This window comes from Hypanus sabinus, chromosome 11 (genome assembly GCF_030144855.1).
Source record: "Hypanus sabinus isolate sHypSab1 chromosome 11, sHypSab1.hap1, whole genome shotgun sequence".
NCBI lineage: Eukaryota > Metazoa > Chordata > Chondrichthyes > Myliobatiformes > Dasyatidae > Hypanus > Hypanus sabinus.
The window spans coordinates 12,028,829-12,049,930 of NC_082716.1; the positions used below are offsets into that span (position 1 = coordinate 12,028,829).

Consider the following 21,102-nt stretch of genomic DNA (forward strand, 5'->3'; position numbering starts at 1 on the left):
CATGATTTGGTGTGCGGTCTGCACCCATCTGCCTGTGATTTGTTGTGTGGTCTGTACCCGTCTGGCCGTGATTCAGTGTGTGGTTTGCACCCGTCTGCCTGTGATTTGCTGTGTGCTCTGTACCTGTCTCCCTGTGATTCGGTGTGTGGTCTGTACCCGTCTCCCTGTTATTCGGTGTGTGGTTTGTACCCGTCTCCCCATGATTCATTGTGTAGACTGTACCCGTCTCCCTGTGATTTGGTGTGTGCTCTGTACCCGTCTCCCCGTGATTCATTGTGTAGTCTGTAGCCGTCTACCTGTGATTTGGTGTGTGGTCCGTACCCGTCTCCCTGTTAGTCCGTGTGTGGTTTGTACCCGTCTCCCTGTGATTCATTGTGTAGTCTGTACCCATCTGGTTGTGATTCGGTGTGTGATCTATACCCATCTGGCCGTCATTCAGAGTGTGATCTCTATCCGTCTGCCTGTTATTTGGTGTGTGGTCTGTACCGGTCTGCCGGTGATTTGGTGTGTGGTCTGTACCCGTCTCCTTGTGATTCAGTGTGTGGTCTGCACCTGTCTCCCTGTGATTCAGTGTGTGGTCTGTCCCCATCAGCCTGTGATTCTATGAGTGGTCTTTAACCGTCTGGCCGTGATTCTGCATGTGTTCTGTACCCGTCTCCCTGTTATTTGGTGTGGGGTTTGTACCTGTCTCCCCGTGATTCTTTGTGTAGACTGTACCCGTCTGCCTGTGATTTGGTGTGTGGTCTGTACCTGTTTCCCTGTCATTTGGTGTGTGGTATGTACCTGTTTCCCTGTCATTTGGCGTGTGGTCTGTACCTGTCTCCCTGTTATTCAGTGTGGGATTTGTACCTGTCTCCCCGTGATTCTTTGTGTAGTCTGTACCCGTCTGCCTGTGATTTGGTGTGTGCTCTGCAGCTGTCTCGCTGTGATTCTGTGTGTGGTCTGTACCCGTCTGCCTGTGATTTGGTGTGTGTTCTGTACCCGTCTCCCTGTGATTCTTTGTGTAGACTGTACCCATCTGCCTGTGATTCGGTGTGTGATCTATCCCCGACTGCCTGTGATTTCATGTGTGGTCTGTATCCATCTCCCTATGATTCAGTGTGTGGTTTGTACCTGTTTCCCTGTGATTCAGTGTGTGGTCCATACACTTCTGCCTGTGATTCAGCGTGTGATCTATACCCGTCTGGCCGTGATACTGTGTGTAGTCTGTACCAGTCTGGCTGTGATTCAGTGTGTGGTTTGCACCCGTCTGCCTGTGATTTGCTGTGTGCTCTGTACCTGTCTCCCTGTGATTCGGTGTGTGGTCGGTACCCATCTCCCTGTTATTCGGTGTGTGGTTTGTACCCGTCTCCCCATTATTCATTGTGTAGACTGTACCAGTCTCCCTGTGATTTGGTGTGTGCTCTGTACCTGTCTCCCTGTTATTCGGTGTGTGATCTATACCCGTCTGGCCATGATTCTGTGTGTGGTCTGTACCTGTCTGGCCGTGATACTGTGTGTAGTCTGTACCAGTCTGGCTGTGATTCAGTGTGTGGTTTGCACCCGTCTGCCTGTGATTTGCTGTGTGCTCTGTACCTGTCTCCCTGTGATTCGGTGTGTGGTCGGTACCCATCTCCCTGTTATTCGGTGTGTGGTTTGTACCCGTCTCCCCATGATTCATTGTGTAGACTGTACCAGTCTCCCTGTGATTTGGTGTGTGCTCTGTACCTGTCTCCCTGTTATTCGGTGTGTGGTCTGTACCCGTCTCCCTGTTATTCGGGTTGTGGTTTGTACCCGTCTCCCTGTGATTCATTGTGTAGACTGTACCCGTCTGCAAGTCATTTGGTGTGTGGTCTGCACCAGTCTGCCTGTGATTCGGTGTGTACTCTGTACCCGTCTCCCTGTTAGTCCATGTGTGGTTTGTACCCGTCTCCCCGAGATTCATTGTGTAGTCTGTACCCATCTGGTTCTGATTCGGTGTGTGATCTATACCCGTCTGGCCGTCATTCAGAGTGTGATCTCTATCCGTCTGCCTGTTATTTGGTGTGTGGTCTGTACCCATCTCCTTGTGATTCAGTGTGTGGTCTGCACCTGTCTCCCTGTGATTCAGTGTGTGGTCTGTCCCCATCAGCCTGTGATTCTATGAGTGGTCTTTAACCGTCTGGCCGTGATTCTGCATGTGTTCTGTACCCATCTCCCTGTTATTTGGTGTGGGGTTTGTACCTGTCTCCCCGTGATTCTTTGTGTAGACTGTACCCGTTTGCCGGTGATTTGGTGTGTGGTCTGTACCTGTTTCCCTGTCATTTGGCGTGTGGTCTGTACCTGTCTCCCTGTTATTCATTGTGTAGACTGTACCCGTCTGCATGTCATTTGGTGTGTGGTCTGCACCAGTCTGCCTGTGATTTGGTGTGTGGTCTGTACCTGTCTCCCTGTCATTTGGTGTGTGGTCTGTACCTGTTTCCCTGTCATTTGGCATGTGGTCTGTACCCGTCTCCCTGTTATTCAGTGTGGGATTTGTACCTGTCTCCGCGTGATTCTTTGTGTAGTCTGTACCCGTCTGCCTGTGATTTGGTGTGTGCTCTGCAGCTGTCTCGCTGTGATTCTGTGTGTGGTCTGTACCCATCTGCCTGTGATTTGGTGTGTGTTCTGTACCCGTCTCCCTGTGTTTCTTTGTGTAGACTGTACCCGTCTGCATGTCATTTGGTGTGTGGTCTGCACCAGTCTGCCTGTGATTTGGTGTGTGGTCTGTACCTGTCTCCCTGTCATTTGGTGTGTGGTCTGTACCTGTTTCCCTGTCATTTGGCATGTGGTCTGTACCCGTCTCCCTGTTATTCAGTGTGGGATTTGTACCTGTCTCCGCGTGATTCTTTGTGTAGTCTGTACCCGTCTGCCTGTGATTTGGTGTGTGCTCTGCAGCTGTCTCGCTGTGATTCTGTGTGTGGTCTGTACCCATCTGCCTGTGATTTGGTGTGTGTTCTGTACCCGTCTCCCTGTGTTTCTTTGTGTAGACTGTACCCGTCTGCCTGTGATTCGGTGTGTGATCTATACCCGACTGCCTGTGATTTCGTGTGTGGTCTGTATCCATCTCCCTGTGATTCAGTGTGTGGTTTGTACCTGTTTCCCTGTGATTCAGTGTGTGGTCCATACCCATCTGGCTGTCATTCAGTGTGTGATCTATACCCGTCTGGCCGTGATTTGGTGTGCAGTCTGCACCCATCTGCCTGTGATTTGCTGTGTGGTCTGTACCCGTCTGGCCGTGATTCATTGTGTAGTCTGTAGCCGTCTGCCTGTGATTTGGTGTGTGGTCTGTACCCGTCTCCCTGTTAGTCCGTGTGTGGTTTGTACCCGTCTCCCCGTGATTCATTGTGTAGTCTGTACCCATCTGGTTGTGATTCGGTGTGTGATCTATACCCGTCTGGCCGTCATTCAGAGTGTGATCTCTATCCGTCTGCCTGTTATTTGGTGTGTGGTCTGTACCCGTCTCCTTGTGATTCAGTGTGTGGTCTGCACCTGTCTCCCTGTGATTCAGTGTGTGGTCTGTCCCCATCAGCCTGTGATTCTATGAGTGGTCTTTAACCGTCTGGCCGTGATTCTGCATGTGTTCTGTACCCGTCTCCCTGTTATTTGGTGTGGGGTTTGTACCTGTCTCCCCGTGATTCTTTGTGTAGACTGTACCCGTCTGCCTGTGATTTGGTGTGTGGTCTGTACCGGTTTCCCTGTCATTTGGTGTGTGGTCTGTACCTGTTTCCCTGTCATTTGGCGTGTGGTCTGTACCTGTCTCCCTGTTATTCATTGTGTAGACTGTACCCGTCTGCATGTCATTTGGTGTGTGGTCTGCACCAGTCTGCCTGTGATTTGGTGTGTGGTCTGTACCTGTCTCCCTGTCATTTGGTGTGTGGTCTGTACCTGTTTCCCTGTCATTTGGCATGTGGTCTGTACCCGTCTCCCTGTTATTCAGTGTGGGATTTGTACCTGTCTCCGCGTGATTCTTTGTGTAGTCTGTACCCGTCTGCCTGTGATTTGGTGTGTGCTCTGCAGCTGTCTCGCTGTGATTCTGTGTGTGGTCTGTACCCGTCTGCCTGTGATTTGGTGTGTGTTCTGTACCCGTCTCCCTGTGTTTCTTTGTGTAGACTGTACCCGTCTGCCTGTGATTCGGTGTGTGATCTATACCCGACTGCCTGTGATTTCGTGTGTGGTCTGTATCCATCTCCCTGTGATTCAGTGTGTGGTTTGTACCTGTTTCCCTGTGATTCAGTGTGTGGTCCATACCCATCTGGCTGTCATTCAGTGTGTGATCTATACCCGTCTGGCCGTGATTTGGTGTGCAGTCTGCACCCATCTGCCTGTGATTTGCTGTGTGGTCTGTACCCGTCTGGCCGTGATTCATTGTGTAGTCTGTAGCCGTCTGCCTGTGATTTGGTGTGTGGTCTGTACCCGTCTCCCTGTTAGTCCGTGTGTGGTTTGTACCCGTCTCCCCGTGATTCATTGTGTAGTCTGTACCCATCTGGTTGTGATTCGGTGTGTGATCTATACCCGTCTGGCCGTCATTCAGAGTGTGATCTCTATCCGTCTGCCTGTTATTTGGTGTGTGGTCTGTACCCGTCTCCTTGTGATTCAGTGTGTGGTCTGCACCTGTCTCCCTGTGATTCAGTGTGTGGTCTGTCCCCATCAGCCTGTGATTCTATGAGTGGTCTTTAACCGTCTGGCCGTGATTCTGCATGTGTTCTGTACCCGTCTCCCTGTTATTTGGTGTGGGCTTTGTACCTGTCTCCCCGTGATTCTTTGTGTAGACTGTACCCGTCTGCCTGTGATTTGGTGTGTGGTCTGTACCGGTTTCCCTGTCATTTGGTGTGTGGTCTGTACCTGTTTCCCTGTCATTTGGCGTGTGGTCTGTACCTGTCTCCCTGTTATTCATTGTGTAGACTGTACCCGTCTGCATGTCATTTGGTGTGTGGTCTGCACCAGTCTGCCTGTGATTTGGTGTGTGGTCTGTACCTGTCTCCCTGTCATTTGGTGTGTGGTCTGTACCTGTTTCCCTGTCATTTGGCATGTGGTCTGTACCCGTCTCCCTGTTATTCAGTGTGGGATTTGTACCTGTCTCCGCGTGATTCTTTGTGTAGTCTGTACCCGTCTGCCTGTGATTTGGTGTGTGCTCTGCAGCTGTCTCGCTGTGATTCTGTGTGTGGTCTGTACCCGTCTGCCTGTGATTTGGTGTGTGTTCTGTACCTGTCTCCCTGTGTTTCTTTGTGTAGACTGTACCCGTCTGCCTGTGATTCGATGTGTGATCTATACCCGACTGCCTGTGATTTCGTGTGTGGTCTGTATCCATCTCCCTGTGATTCAGTGTGTGGTTTGTACCTGTTTCCCTGTGATTCAGTGTGTGGTCCATACCCATCTGGCTGTCATTCAGTGTGTGATCTATACCCGTCTGGCCGTGATTTGGTGTGCAGTCTGCACCCATCTGCCTGTGATTTGCTGTGTGGTCTGTACCCGTCTGGCCGTGATTCAGTGTGTGGTTTGCACCCGTCTGCCTGTGATTTGCTGTGTGCTCTGTACCTGTCTCCCTGTGATTCGGTGTGTGGTCTGTACCCGTCTCCCTGTTATTCGGTGTGTGGTTTGTACCCGTCTCCCCATGATTCATTGTGTAGACTGTACCCGTCTCCCTGTGATTTGGTGTGTGCTCTGTACCCGTCTCCCTGTGATTTGGTGTGTGCTCTGTACCTGTCTCCCTGTTATTCGGTGTGTGGTCTGTACCCGTCTCCCTGTTATTCGGGTTGTGGTTTGTACCCGTCTCCCTGTGATTCAGTGTGTGGTCTGTCCCCTTCAGCCTGTGATTCTGCATGTGGTCTATACCTGTCTCTCTGTGATTTGGTGTGTGGTCTGTACCTGTCTCCCTGTGATTTGGACTGTGGTCTGTACCCGTCAGCCTGTGATTCAGTGTGAGGTCTGTAACCCGTCTGGCCATGATTTGGTGTGTGGTCTGTACCCGTCTGGCCATGATTCTGTGTGTGGTCTGTACCTGACTGCCTGTGATTCGGTGTGTGATCTATACCCGTCTGGCCATGATTCGGTGTGTAATCTGTACCCATCTCCTTGTGATTCTGTGTGTGCTCAGTACTCATCCCCCTTTTATTCTGTGTGTGGTCTGTACCTGTCTCTCTGTGATTCAATGTGTGGTCTGTACCTGTCTCCCTGTGATTTGGACTGTGGTCTGTACCCGTCAGCCTGTGATTCAGTGTGAGGTCTGTAACCCGTCTGGCCATGATTTGGTGTGTGGTCTGTACCCGTCTGGCCATGATTCTGTGTGTGGTCTGTACCTGACTGCCTGTGATTCGGTGTGTGATCTATACCCGTCTGGCCATGATTCGGTGTGTAATCTGTACCCATCTCCTTGTGATTCTGTGTGTGCTCAGTACTCATCCCCCTTTTATTCTGTGTGTGGTCTGTACCTGTCTCTCTGTGATTCAATGTGTGGTCTGTACCTGTCTCCCTGTGATTCAATGTGTGGTCTGTACCCGTCTCCCTGTGAGTCAGAGTGTGTTCTGTACCTGTCTGGTTGTGATTCGGAGTGTGATCTATACCCGTCTGGCCATGATTCGGTGTGTGATCTGTACCTGACTGCCTGTGAATCGGTGTGTGATCTATACCCGTCTCCCTGTGATTCTGTGCGTGCTCTGTACTCATTTCCCTTTGATTCGGTATGTGGTCTGTACTCGTCTCCCTGTGATTCAGTGAGTGGTCTGTACCTGTCTCCCCGTGATTCAGTGCGTGGTCCGTACCCGTCTGGCCGTGATTTGGTGTGTGGTCTGCAACCATCTGCCTGTGAATTTGTGTGTGCTCTGTACCTGTCTCCCTGTGATTTGGTGTGTGGTCTGTACCCGTCTGGCCGTGATTCAGTGTGTGGTTTGCACCCGTCTGCCTGTGATTTGGTGTGTGCTCTGTACCTGTCTCCCTGTGATTCGGTGTGTGGTTTGTACCCGTCTCCCTGTGATTTGGTGTGTGCTCTGTACCCGTCTCCCTTTTATTCGGGGTGTGGTTTGTACCCGTCTCCCTGTGATTCATTGTAGACTGTACCCGTCTGCATGTCATTTGGTGTGTGGTCTGCACCAGTCTGCCTGTGATTTGGTGTGTGGTCTGTACCTGTCTCCCTGTGATTCGGTGTGTACTCTGTACCCGTCTCCCTGTTAGTCCGTGTGTGGTTTGTACCCGTCTCCCCGTGATTCATTGTGTAGTCTGTAGCCGTCTACCTGTGATTTGGTGTGTGGTCCGTACCCGTCTCCCTGTTAGTCCGTGTGTGGTTTGTACCCGTCTCCCTGTGATTCATTGTGTAGTCTGTACCCATCTGGTTGTGATTCGGTGTGTGATCTATACCCATCTGGCCGTCATTCAGAGTGTGATCTCCATCCGTCTGCCTGTTATTTGGTGTGTGGTCTGTACCGGTCTGCCGGTGATTTGGTGTGTGGTCTGTACCCGTCTCCTTGTGATTCAGTGTGTGGTCTGCACCTGTCTCCCTGTGATTCAGTGTGTGGTCTGTCCCCATCAGCCTGTGATTCTATGAGTGGTCTTTAACCGTCTGGCCGTGATTCTGCATGTGTTCTGTACCCGTCTCCCTGTTATTTGGTGTGGGGTTTGTATCTGTCTCCCCGTGATTCTTTCTGTAGACTGTACCAGTCTGCCTGTGATTTGGTGTGTGGTCTGTATCTGTTTCCCTGTCATTTGGTGTGTGGTATGTATCCATCTCCCTATGATTCAGTGTGTGGTTTGTACCTGTTTCCCTGTGATTCAGTGTGTGGTCCATACCCATCTGCCTGTGATTCAGTGTGTGATCTATACCCGTCTGGCCATGATTTGGTGTGCGGTCTGCACCCATCTGCTGGTGATTTCCTGTGTGGTCTGTACCCGTCTCCTTGTGATTCAGTGTGTGGTCTGCACCTGTCTCCCTGTGATTCAGTGTGTGGTCTGTCCCCATCAGCCTGTGATTCTATGAGTGGTCTTTAACCGTCTGGCCGTGATTCTGCATGTGTTCTGTAACCGTCTCCCTGTTATTTGGTGTGGGGTTTGTACCTGTCTCCCCGTGATTCTTTGTGTAGACTGTACCCGTCTGCCTGTGATTTGGTGTGTGGTCTGTACCGGTTTCCCTGTCATTTGGAGTGTGGTCTGTACCTGTTTCCCTGTCATTTGGCGTGTGGTCTGTACCTGTCTCCCTGTTATTCAATGTGTAGACTGTACCCGTCTGCATGTCATTTGGTGTGTGGTCTGCACCAGTCTGCCTGTGATTTGGTGTGTGGTCTGTACCTGTCTCCCTGTGATTTGGTGTGTGGTCTGTACCTGTTTCCCTGTCATTTGGCATGTGGTCTGTACCCGTCTCCCTGTTATTCAGTGTGGGATTTGTACCTGTCTCCGCGTGATTCTTTGTGTAGTCTGTACCCGTCTGCCTGTGATTTGGTGTGTGCTCTGCAGCTGTCTCGCTGTGATTCTGTGTGTGGTCTGTACCCGTCTGCCTGTGATTTGGTGTGTGTTCTGTACCTGTCTCCCTGTGTTTCTTTGTGTAGACTGTACCCGTCTGCCTGTGATTTCATGTGTGGTCTGTATCCATCTCCCTATGATTCAGTGTGTGGTTTGTACCTGTTTCCCTGTGATTCAGTGTGTGGTCCATACACTTCTGCCTGTGATTCAGCGTGTGATCTATACCCGTCTGGCCGTGATTCAGTGTGTGGTTTGCACCCGTCTGCCTGTGATTTGCTGTGTGCTCTGTACCTGTCTCCCTGTGATTCGGTGTGTGGTCTGTACCCGTCTCCCTGTTATTCGGTGTGTGGTTTGTACCCGTCTCCCCATGATTCATTGTGTAGACTGTACCCGTCTGCATGTGATTTGATGTGTGCTCTGTACCCGTCTCCCTGTGATTTGGTGTGTGGTCTGTACCCGTCTCCCTGTTATTCGGTGTGTGGTTTGTACCCGTCTCCCCATGATTCATTGTGTAGACTGTACCCGTCTCCCTGTGATTTGATGTGTGGTCTGTACCCGTCTCCCTGTGATTTGGTGTGTGGTCTGTACCTGTCTCCCTGTGATTCGGTGTGTGATCTATACCCGTCTGGCCATGATTCTGTGTGTGGTCTGTACCTGTCTGGCTGTGATACTGTGTGTAGTCTGTACCAGTCTGGCTGTGATTCAGTGTGTGGTTTGCACCCGTCTGCCTGTGATTTGCTGTGTGCTCTGTACCTGTCTCCCTGTGATTCGGTGTGTGGTCGGTACCCATCTCCCTGTTATTTGGTGTGTGGTTTGTACCCGTCTCCCCATGATTCATTGTGTAGACTGTACCAGTCTCCCTGTGATTTGGTGTGTGCTCTGTACCTGTCTCCCTGTTATTCGGTGTGTGGTCTGTACCCGTCTCCCTGTTATTCGGGTTGTGGTTTGTACCCGTCTCCCTGTGATTCATTGTGTAGACTGTACCCGTCTGCATGTCATTTGGTGTGTGGTCTGCACCAGTCTGCCTGTGATTTGGTGTGTGGTCTGTACCTGTCTCCCTGTGATTCGGTGTGTACTCTGTACCCGTCTCCCTGTTAGTCCATGTGTGGTTTGTACCCGTCTCCCCGTGATTCATTGTGTAGTCTGTAGCCGTCTGCCTGTGATTTGGTGTGTGGTCTGTACCCGTCTCCCTGTTAGTCCGTGTGTGGTTTGTACCCGTCTCCCCGAGATTCATTGTGTAGTCTGTACCCATCTGGTTGTGATTCGGTGTGTGATCTATACCCGTCTGGCCGTCATTCAGAGTGTGATCTCTATCCGTCTGCCTGTTATTCAGTGTGTGGTCTGCACCTGTCTCCCTGTGATTCAGTGTGTGGTCTGTCCCCATCAGCCTGTGATTCTATGAGTGGTCTTTAACCGTCTGGCCGTGATTCTGCATGTGTTCTGTACCCATCTCCCTGTTATTTGGTGTGGGGTTTGTACCTGTCTCCCCGTGATTCTTTGTGTAGACTGTACCCGTCTGCCTGTGATTTGGTGTGTGGTCTGTACCTGTTTCCCTGTCATTTGGTGTGTGGTCTGTACCTGTTTCCCTGTCATTTGGCGTGTGGTCTGTACCTGTCTCCCTGTTATTCATTGTATAGACTGTACCCGTCTGCATGTCATTTGGTGTGTGGTCTGCACCAGTCTGCCTGTGATTTGGTGTGTGGTCTGTACCTGTCTCCCTGTCATTTGGTGTGTGGTCTGTACCTGTTTCCCTGTCATTTGGCATGTGGTCTGTACCCGTCTCCCTGTTATTCAGTGTGGGATTTGTACCTGTCTCCGCGTGATTCTTTGTGTAGTCTGTACCCGTCTGCCTGTGATTTGGTGTGTGCTCTGCAGCTGTCTCGCTGTGATTCTGTGTGTGGTCTGTACCCGTCTGCCTGTGATTTGGTGTGTGTTCTGTACCCGTCTCCCTGTGTTTCTTTGTGTAGACTGTACCCGTCTGCCTGTGATTCGGTGTGTGATCTATACCCGACTGCCTGTGATTTCGTGTGTGGTCTGTATCCATCTCCCTGTGATTCAGTGTGTGGTTTGTACCTGTTTCCCTGTGATTCAGTGTGTGGTCCATACCCATCTGGCTGTCATTCAGTGTGTGATCTATACCCGTCTGGCCGTGATTTGGTGTGCAGTCTGCACCCATCTGCCTGTGATTTGCTGTGTGGTCTGTACCCGTCTGGCCGTGATTCAGTGTGTGGTTTGCACCCGTCTGCCTGTGATTTGCTGTGTGCTCTGTACCTGTCTCCCTGTGATTCGGTGTGTGGTCTGTACCCGTCTCCCTGTTATTCGGTGTGTGGTTTGTACCCGTCTCCCCATGATTCATTGTGTAGACTGTACCCGTCTCCCTGTGATTTGGTGTGTGCTCTGTACCCGTCTCCCTGTGATTTGGTGTGTGCTCTGTACCTGTCTCCCTGTTATTCGGTGTGTGGTCTGTACCCGTCTCCCTGTTATTCGGGTTGTGGTTTGTACCCGTCTCCCTGTGATTCAGTGTGTGGTCTGTCCCCTTCAGCCTGTGATTCTGCGTGTGGTCTATACCTGTCTCTCTGTGATTTGGTGTGTGGTCTGTACCTGTCTCCCTGTGATTTGGACTGTGGTCTGTACCCGTCAGCCTGTGATTCAGTGTGAGGTCTGTAACCCGTCTGGCCATGATTTGGTGTGTGGTCTGTACCCGTCTGGCCATGATTCTGTGTGTGGTCTGTACCTGACTGCCTGTGATTCGGTGTGTGATCTATACCCGTCTGGCCATGATTCGGTGTGCAATCTGTACCCATCTCCTTGTGATTCTGTGTGTGCTCAGTACTCATCCCCCTTTTATTCTGTGTGTGGTCTGTACCTGTCTCTCTGTGATTCAATGTGTGGTCTGTACCCATCTCCCTGTGAGTCAGAGTGTGTTCTGTACCTGTCTGGTTGTGATTCGGAGTGTGATCTATACCCGTCTGGCCATGATTCGGTGTGTGATCTGTACCTGACTGCCTGTGAATCGGTGTGTGATCTATACCCGTCTCCCTGTGATTCTGTGCGTGCTCTGTACTCATTTCCCTTTGATTCGGTATGTGGTCTGTACTCGTCTCCCTGTGATTCAGTGAGTGGTCTGTACCTGTCTCCCCGTGATTCAGTGCGTGGTCCGTACCCGTCTGGCCGTGATTTGGTGTGTGGTCTGCAACCATCTGCCTGTGAATTTGTGTGTGCTCTGTACCTGTCTCCCTGTGATTTGGTGAGTGGTCTGTACCCGTCTGGCCGTGATTCAGTGTGTGGTTTGCACCCGTCTGCCTGTGATTTGGTGTGTGCTCTGTACCTGTCTCCCTGTGATTCGGTGTGTGGTCTGTACCCGTCTCCCTGTTATTCGGGTTGTGGTTTGTACCCGTCTCCCTGTGATTCATTGTAGACTGTACCCGTCTGCATGTCATTTGGTGTGTGGTCTGCACCAGTCTGCCTGTGATTTGGTGTGTGGTCTGTACCTGTCTCCCTGTGATTCGGTGTGTACTCTGTACCCGTCTCCCTGTTAGTCCGTGTGTGGTTTGTACCCGTCTCCCCGTGATTCATTGTGTAGTCTGTAGCCGTCTACCTGTGATTTGGTGTGTGGTCCGTACCCGTCTCCCTGTTAGTCCGTGTGTGGTTTGTACCCGTCTCCCTGTGATTCATTGTGTAGTCTGTACCCATCTGGTTGTGATTCGGTGTGTGATCTATACCCATCTGGCCGTCATTCAGAGTGTGATCTCCATCCGTCTGCCTGTTATTTGGTGTGTGGTCTGTACCGGTCTGCCGGTGATTTGGTGTGTGGTCTGTACCCGTCTCCTTGTGATTCAGTGTGTGGTCTGCACCTGTCTCCCTGTGATTCAGTGTGTGGTCTGTCCCCATCAGCCTGTGATTCTATGAGTGGTCTTTAACCGTCTGGCCGTGATTCTGCATGTGTTCTGTACCCGTCTCCCTGTTATTTGGTGTGGGGTTTGTACCTGTCTCCCCGTGATTCTTTGTGTAGACTGTACCCGTCTGCCTGTGATTTGGTGTGTGGTCTGTATCTGTTTCCCTGTCATTTGGTGTGTGGTATGTATCCATCTCCCTATGATTCAGTGTGTGGTTTGTACCTGTTTCCCTGTGATTCAGTGTGTGGTCCATACCCATCTGCCAGTGATTCAGTGTGTGATCTATACCCGTCTGGCCATGATTTGGTGTGCGGTCTGCACCCATCTGCCGGTGATTTCCTGTGTGGTCTGTACCCGTCTCCTTGTGATTCAGTGTGTGGTCTGCACCTGTCTCCCTGTGATTCAGTGTGTGGTCTGTCCCCATCAGCCTGTGATTCTATGAGTGGTCTTTAACCGTCTGGCCGTGATTCTGCATGTGTTCTGTACCCGTCTCCCTGTTATTTGGTGTGGGGTTTGTACCTGTCTCCCCGTGATTCTTTGTGTAGACTGTACCCGTCTGCCTGTGATTTGGTGTGTGGTCTGTACCGGTTTCCCTGTCATTTGGTGTGTGGTCTGTACCTGTTTCCCTGTCATTTGGCGTGTGGTCTGTACCTGTCTCCCTGTTATTCATTGTGTAGACTGTACCCGTCTGCATGTCATTTGGTGTGTGGTCTGCACCAGTCTGCCTGTGATTTGGTGTGTGGTCTGTACCTGTCTCCCTGTCATTTGGTGTGTGGTCTGTACCTGTTTCCCTGTCATTTGGCATGTGGTCTGTACCCGTCTCCCTGTTATTCAGTGTGGGATTTGTACCTGTCTCCGCGTGATTCTTTGTGTAGTCTGTACCCGTCTGCCTGTGATTTGGTGTGTGCTCTGCAGCTGTCTCGCTGTGATTCTGTGTGTGGTCTGTACCCGTCTGCCTGTGATTTGGTGTGTGTTCTATACCTGTCTCCCTGTGTTTCTTTGTGTAGACTGTACCCGTCTGCCTGTGATTCGGTGTGTGATCTATACCCGACTGCCTGTGATTTCGTGTGTGGTCTGTATCCATCTCCCTGTGATTCAGTGTGTGGTTTGTACCTGTTTCCCTGTGATTCAGTGTGTGGTCCATACCCATCTGGCTGTCATTCAGTGTGTGATCTATACCCGTCTGGCCGTGATTTGGTGTGCAGTCTACACCCATCTGCCTGTGATTTGCTGTGTGGTCTGTACCCGTCTGGCCGTGATTCAGTGTGTGGTTTGCACCCGTCTGCCTGTGATTTGCTGTGTGCTCTGTACCTGTCTCCCTGTGATTCGGTGTGTGGTCTGTACCCGTCTCCCTGTTATTCGGTGTGTGGTTTGTACCCGTCTCCCCATGATTCATTGTGTAGACTGTACCCGTCTGCATGTGATTTGATGTGTGCTCTGTACCCGTCTCCCTGTGATTTGGTGTGTGGTCTGTACCCGTCTCCCTGTTATTCGGTGTGTGGTTTGTACCCGTCTCCCCATGATTCATTGTGTAGACTGTACCCGTCTCCCTGTGATTTGATGTGTGGTCTGTACCCGTCTCCCTGTGATTTGGTGTGTGGTCTGTACCTGTCTCCCTGTGATTCAGTGTGTGGTCTGTACCCGTCTGCCCATGATTCGGTGTGTGATCTATACCCGTCTGGCTATGATTCTGTGTGTGGTCTGTACCTGTCTGGCCGTGATACTGTGTGTAGTCTGTACCAGTCTGGCTGTGATTCAGTGTGTGGTTTGCACCCGTCTGCCTGTGATTTGCTGTGTGCTCTGTACCTGTCTCCCTGTGATTCGGTGTGTGGTCGGTACCCATCTCCCTGTTATTCGGTGTGTGGTTTGTACCCGTCTCCCCATGATTCATTGTGTACCAGTCTCCCTGTGATTTGGTGTGTGCTCTGTACCTGTCTCCCTGTTATTCGGTGTGTGGTCTGTACCCGTATCCCTGTTATTCGGGTTGTGGTTTGTACCCGTCTCCCTGTGATTCATTGTGTAGACTGTACCCGTCTGCATGTCATTTGGTGTGTGGTCTGCACCAGTCTGCCTGTGATTTGGTGTGTGGTCTGTACCTGTCTCCCTGTGATTCGGTGTGTACTCTGTACCCGTCTCCCTGTTAGTCCATGTGTGGTTTGTACCCGTCTCCCCGTGATTCATTGTGTAGTCTGTAGCCGTCTGCCTGTGATTTGGTGTGTGGTCTGTACCCGTCTCCCTGTTAGTCCGTGTGTGGTTTGTACCCGTCTCCCCGTGATTCATTGTGTAGTCTGTACCCATCTGGTTGTGATTTGGTGTGTGCTCTGTACCCGTCTCCCTGTGATTTGGCGTGTGGTCTGTACCCGTCTCCCTGTGATTTGGTGTGTGGTCTGTACCTGTCTCCCTGTGATTCAGTGTGTGGTCTGTACCCGTCTGCCCATGATTCGGTGTGTGATCTATACCCGTCTGGCCATGGTTCTGTGTGTGGTCTGTACCTGTCTGGCCATGATACTGTGTGTGTGGTCTGTACCAGTCTGGCTGAGATTCAATGTGTGGTCTGTAGTCGTCTCCCCGTGATTCAGTGTGTGGTCTGCACCCATCTGGCCATGATTCTGTGTGTGGTCTGTACCCGTCTCCCTGTGATTCGGTGTGTACTCTGTACCCGTCTCCCTGTTATTCGGTGTGTGGTTTGTACCCGTCTCCCCGTGATTCGTTGTGTTGTCTGTAGCCGTCTGCCTGTGATTTGGTGTGTGGTCTGTACCCGTCTCCCTGTGATTCAGTGTGTGGTCCATACCCATCTGGTTGTGATTCGGTGTGTGATCTATTCCCGTCTGGCCGTCATTCAGAGTGTGATCTCTATCCGTCTGCCTGTTATTTGGTGTGTGGTCTGTACCCGTCTCCTTGTGATTCAGTGTGTCGTCTGCACCTGTCTCCCTGTGATTCAGTGTGTGGTCTGTCCCCATCAGCCTGTGATTCTATGAGTGGTCTTTAACCGTCTGGCCGTGATTCTGCATGTGTTCTGTACCCGTCTCCCTGTTATTTGGTGTGGGATTTGTACCTGTCTCCCCGTGATTCTTTGTGTAGACTGTACCCGTCTGCCTGTGATTTGGTGTGTGGTATGTACCTGTTTCCCTGTCATTTGGCGTGTGGTCTGTACCTGTCTCCCTGTTATTCAGTGTGGGATTTGTACCTGTCTCCCCGTGATTCTTTGTGTAGTCTGTACCCGTCTGCCTGTGATTTGGTGTGTGCTCTGCAGCTGTCTCGCTGTGATTCTGTGTGTGGTCTGTACCCGTCTGCCTGTGATTTGGTGTGTGTTCTGTACCCGTCACCCTGTGATTCTTTGTGTAGACTGTACCCGTCTGCGTGTGATTCGGTGTGTGATCTATACCCGACTGCCTGTGATTTCATGTGTGCTCTGAATCCATCTCCCTGTGATTCAGTGTGTGGTTTGTACCTGTTTCCCTGTGATTCAGTGTGTGCTCTGTACCCATCTGGTTGAGATTCGGTGTGTGATCTATACCCGTCTGGCGGTCATTCAGAGTGTGATCTCTATCCGTCTGCCTGTTATTTGGTGTGTGGTCTGTACCGGTCTGCCAGTGATTTGGTGTGTGGTCTGTACCTGTCACCCTGTGATTCGGTGTGTACTCTGTACCCGTCTCCCTGTTAGTCCGTGTGTGGTTTGTACCCGTCTCCCCGTGATTCATTGTGTAGTCTGTAGCCGTCTGCCTGTGATTCGGTGTGTGGTCCGTACCCGTCTCCCTGTTAGTCCGTGTGTGGTTTGTACCCGTCTCCCCGTGATTCATTGTGTAGTCTGTACCCATCTGGTTGTGATTCGGTGTGTGATCTATACCCATCTGGCCGTCATTCAGAGTGTGATCTCTATCCGTCTGCCTGTTATTTGGTGTGTGGTCTGTACCGGTCTGCCAGTGATTTGGTGTGTGGTCTGTACCCGTCTCCTTGTGATTCAGTGTGTGGTCTGCACCTGTCTCCCTGTGATTCAGTGTGTGGTCTGTCCCCATCAGCCTGTGATTCTATGAGTGGTCTTTAACCGTCTGGCCGTGATTCTGCATGTGTTCTGTACCCGTCTCCCTGTTATTCAGTGTAGGATTTGTACCTGTCTCCCAGTGATTCTTTGTGTAGTCTGTACCCGTCTGCCTGTGATTTGGTGTGTGCTCTGCAGCTGTCTCGCTGTGATTCTGTGTGTGGTCTGTACCCGTCTGCCTGTGATTTGGTGTGTGTTCTGTACCCGTCTCCCTGTGATTCTTTGTGTAGACTGTACCCGTCTGCCTGTGATTCGGTGTGTGATCTATACCCGACTGCCTGTGATTTCGTGTGTGGTCTGTACCTGTTTCCCTGTTATTCGGTCTGTGGTTTGTACCCGTCTCCCCATGATTCATTGTGTAGACTGTCCCCGTCTGCATGTGATTTGGTGTGTGCTCTGCACCTGTCTCCCTGTGATACAGTGTGTGGTCTGTACTCGTCTCCCTTTGATTCGGTATGTGGTCTGTACCTGTCTCCCTGTGATTCAGTGTGTGGTCTCTACCTGTCTCCCTGTGATTTGGTGTGTGGTCTGTACCTGTCTCCCTGTGATTCGGTCTGTGATCTGCACACTTCAGCCTGTGATTCAGTGTGTGGTCTGTACCCGTCTGCCCATGATTCGGTGTATGGTCTGTACCGTCTGGCCGTGATTCAGTGTTTGGTCTGCACCCATCTGCCTGTGATTTGGTGTGTGGTCCGTACCTTTGTTGTTGTGATTCGGCGTGTGGTCTGTACCCATCTCCCCGTGATTCAGTGTGTGGTCTGCACCCATCTGCCTGTGATTTGGTGTGAAGTTAGTTCCTGTCTCCCTGTGATTCAGTGTGTGGTCTGTGCCCATCTGGCAGTGATTCGGTGTGTAGCCTGTACCCGTCTCCCTGTGATTTGGTGTGTGGTCTGTATCTGTCTCCCTGTTATTCAGTGTGTTGTCTGCACCCATCTCCCTGTGTTTTGGTTTGTTGTCTGTACCCATCTGGCTGTGATTCGGTGTGTGGTCTGTACCCGTCTGCCTGTGATTTGGTGTGTGGTCTGTACCTGTCTGCCTGTGATTTGGTGTGTGGTCTGTACCCATCTGCCTGTGATTCAGTGTGTGGTCTTTAGCCATCTCCCTGTTATTCGGTGTTTGGTTTGTACACGTCTGCCCGTGATTCATTGTATAGACTCTACCCATCTGCCTGTGATTTGGTGTGTGGTCTGTACCTGTTTCCCTGTCATTTGGTGTGTGGTCTGTACCTGTCTCCCTGTTGTTCAATGTGTGGTTTGTACCCGTCTGCCTGTGATTCGGTGTGTGATCTATACCCGACTGCCTGTGATTCAGTGTGTTGTCTGTACCTGTCTCCCTGTGATTCAGTGTGTGGACTGTATTCGTCTCCCCGTGATTCAGTGTGTGGTCTGCACCCGTATGCCCTTGATTTGGTGTGCGGTCTGCACCCATCTGCCTGTGATTCGGTGTCTGGTCTGTACCCGTCTTCCTGTTATTCGGTCTGTGGTTTGTACCCGTCTCCCCATGATTCATTGTGTAGACTGTCCCCGTCTGCATGTGATTTGGTGTGTGCTCTGCACCTGACTCCCTGTGATTTGTTGTGTGGTCTGTACCCATCTCCCTGTGATTCGGTGTGTGATCTATACCCGTCTGGCCGTGATTCGGTGTGTGATCTGTACCAGTCTGGCTGTGATTCGGTGTGTGGTCTGTATCCGTCTCCCCATGATTCTGTGTGTGGTCTGCACCCGTCTGCCCTTGATTTGGTGTGTGGTCTGTACCCATCTCCCCGTGATTTGGTGTGTGGTCTGTACCCGTCTCCCCGTGATTCAGTGTGTGGTCTGCACCCATCTGCCTGTGATTTGGTGTGTGAACCGTACCTTTCTGGTTGTGATTCGGCGTGTGGTCTGTACCCATCTCCCCATGATTTGTTGTGTGGTCTGTACCTGTCTGTCCATGATTCAGTGTGTGGTCTGCACCCGTTTTCCTGTGATTTGGTGTGAGGTCAGTTCCTGTCTCCCTGTGATTCGGTGTGTGGTCTGTACCCATCTGTCAGTGATTCGGTGTGTGGCTTGTACCTGTCTCCCTGTGATTTGGTGTGTGTTCTGCACCTGTCTCCCTGTGATTCAGTGTGTTGTCTGCACCCATCTCCCTGTGTTTCAGTTTGTTGTCTGTACCCATCTGTCTATGATTCGGTGTGTGGTCTATACCCGTCTGCCTGTGATTTGGTGTGTGGTCTGTACCTGTCTGCCTGTGATTTGGTGTGTAGTCTGTACCCATCTGCCTGTGATTCGGTGTGTGGTCTGTACCTGCTTGCCCATAATTTTGCCCTTGACTCTGTATGTAGCCAGTACGTCCGGGCCCATGATGCTGCTGTGGTTGGACCTGTACATATACTTGCGCACATGACAATTAACTTGACTTGACTTGAAGTACAATGGTCAGCAGGAACAAGTCGGGCCAAAGGGCCTGTTTCTGTCTTACAACTCAACAACTGAGAACACCATGACTGGACGAGGAGATTTCATTGACCTCCTGCCGTCAAGCTGACCGTACCACTGTATGAGAACCAGAACTGTCAGGCTGGGTAACAACTTCTTTCCCCAGGATGTCAGACTTCTTTACACTCTGCTGCTACACAGCACACAGGTGCACCCTGTCTGAATGTGCTGACACCACCCCCACCCCCACTCCCTTCCTGCACAGGTCACTTTTTATCTTTTATTGCTGCTGTTTCACATATTTATATATCTGCTTTTGTTTTATTATAGTCGTGCCAGTAACATTATCCTACCTTACACAAACGTGCACCTTGCACTTTATGTCAACCTGTCGATCGACAGGCCATGCCACTAAGAGAATTGTACTAATATTATTAGTGACTATATTTGCTGGATCATAACTACCTGTGACGTGTGTGACTGTGTGTTAAGTACTTTGCTCTTTGGCCTCAAGTGAACAATGTTTTGTTTAGCCGTATGCATGTCTATTGTTAAATGACAATAATTAAGTTCTTGAACCATAATGAAGGAGATGGAATGATTTGTCTAAGCTTCCCTGATTCTGATTTCTCTTTATCTGCCTCAACCAGGTGGCCGCTATGCCATCGATATTTGGGACCACATGCGGATTATGCGGGCAAGGGAGTAACGAGTATCAGCAACCAAACAGGCGGAAAACCAAGGAGGTTCTCAAGTTTGCACTCTCTTGGCTCATACCCAGCGAACACTGCAATGACAGTAAGAAGTTCACTTAATGTTATCTGGTTCTGATGAAGCGTTGTGGATTTGAATCATTAACATGACTTCGCTCCAGTGATACAATCTGATACACTAAATATCTCCTGCATTTAAAATGAGCAGGAACAGCTAAGGAGAAATCTGGCATTCATTTTTGGGGATTATGAGGTCAAAGATTCAAAGTATATTTATTATCAAAGTATGTATGCAATATACAACCCTGAGATTCAGTTCCTCCAGACAGACATAAAACAAAGAAATGCCAGGGAAAATATCGTGTACAGCACAGAACCAGGCCCTTTGGCCCATCTAGCCCATGCCAAAACCATTTAAACTGCCTACTTCCATAGGCCTACACCAGGACCATAGCCATCCAAGTGCCTAACCAAACTTCCCTTAAATGTTGAAATTGAGCTCACATGCACCACTTGTGCTGATAACTCATTTCACACTTTCACAACTCTCTGAGAATTCCCCCCTCATGTTTCCCTTAAACTTCTCACCCTTCACCCTTAAGCCATGATTTCTAGGTGTAGTCCCACACAACCTCAGTGGAAAAAGCCTGCTTGCATTTACCCTAATCATACCCTTCATAATTTTGTATACCTCTATCAAATGTCCGCTCAACCTTCTACATTCTAAAGAATACAGTCCTTATACAGTCCTATTCAATATTTCCTTATAACTCAGTTCCTCCAGACCTGGCAACATCCTTGTAAATGTTCTCGCACTCTTTCAACCTTGTTTACATATTTTGTGTAGGTAGATGACCAAAACTGCACACAATGCTTTAAATTAGGCCTCACTGAGATCTTAATTGACTTCAACATAGCATCTCATTTCAGTACTCAATACATTGATCTATGAAAGCCTATGTGCCAAAAGCTTTCTTTACAATCGTATCAACTTATGACACCACTTTCAACAAATTATGTACCTGTATTTCAGATCACTTTGTTCTACCACACTTCTCAGTGTCCTACTGTTCAGTCTGTAAGACCTATCCTGGTTGGTCCTACTGAAGTGCAAAACCTCACACTTGTCTGCATTAAAATCCATCGGCCATTTTCAACCCACTTTTCCAGCTGATGCAGATCCCTCTGCAAGCCGTGATAGTCTTCCTCATTGCCCACTACACTCTCAATCTCGGTGTCATCCACAAACTTGCTGATCCAGTTAACCACATTATCATCCAGATTATTGATATAGTTGACAAACAAAGAACCCTGCACCGATTCCTGCTGCACGCCATTAGTCACAAGCCTCCAGTCAGAGGCAACCCTCTACCATCACTCGCTGGCTTTTCCCATAAAACCAATGTCTAATCCATTTTACTACCTAATCCTGAATGCTGAGTGACTGAATCTTCTTGGCCAACCTTCCATGTAGGACCTTGTCAAAGCCTTACTAAAGTCCACGTAGACAACATCCACTGCCTTGCCTTGATCCGCTTTCTTGATAACTTCCTTGAAGGGTTTCAGCCTGAAATGTTGACTGTACTTTTTTCCAT

General features: G+C 50.3%; 1 protein-coding gene across 1 annotated transcript in view; it reads left to right on the forward strand.

Annotated features, from left to right (window-relative positions):
- Positions 1-21,102, forward strand: part of LOC132402339 (vitellogenin-like) — a 145,016-nt gene that overhangs the window by 109,040 nt on the left and 14,874 nt on the right. Inside the window, exon 29 of the mRNA XM_059985217.1 lies at positions 19,445-19,592. Within this exon, the coding sequence (XP_059841200.1) occupies positions 19,445-19,592 (148 nt within the window). The remainder of the gene's footprint in view (positions 1-19,444; positions 19,593-21,102) is intronic.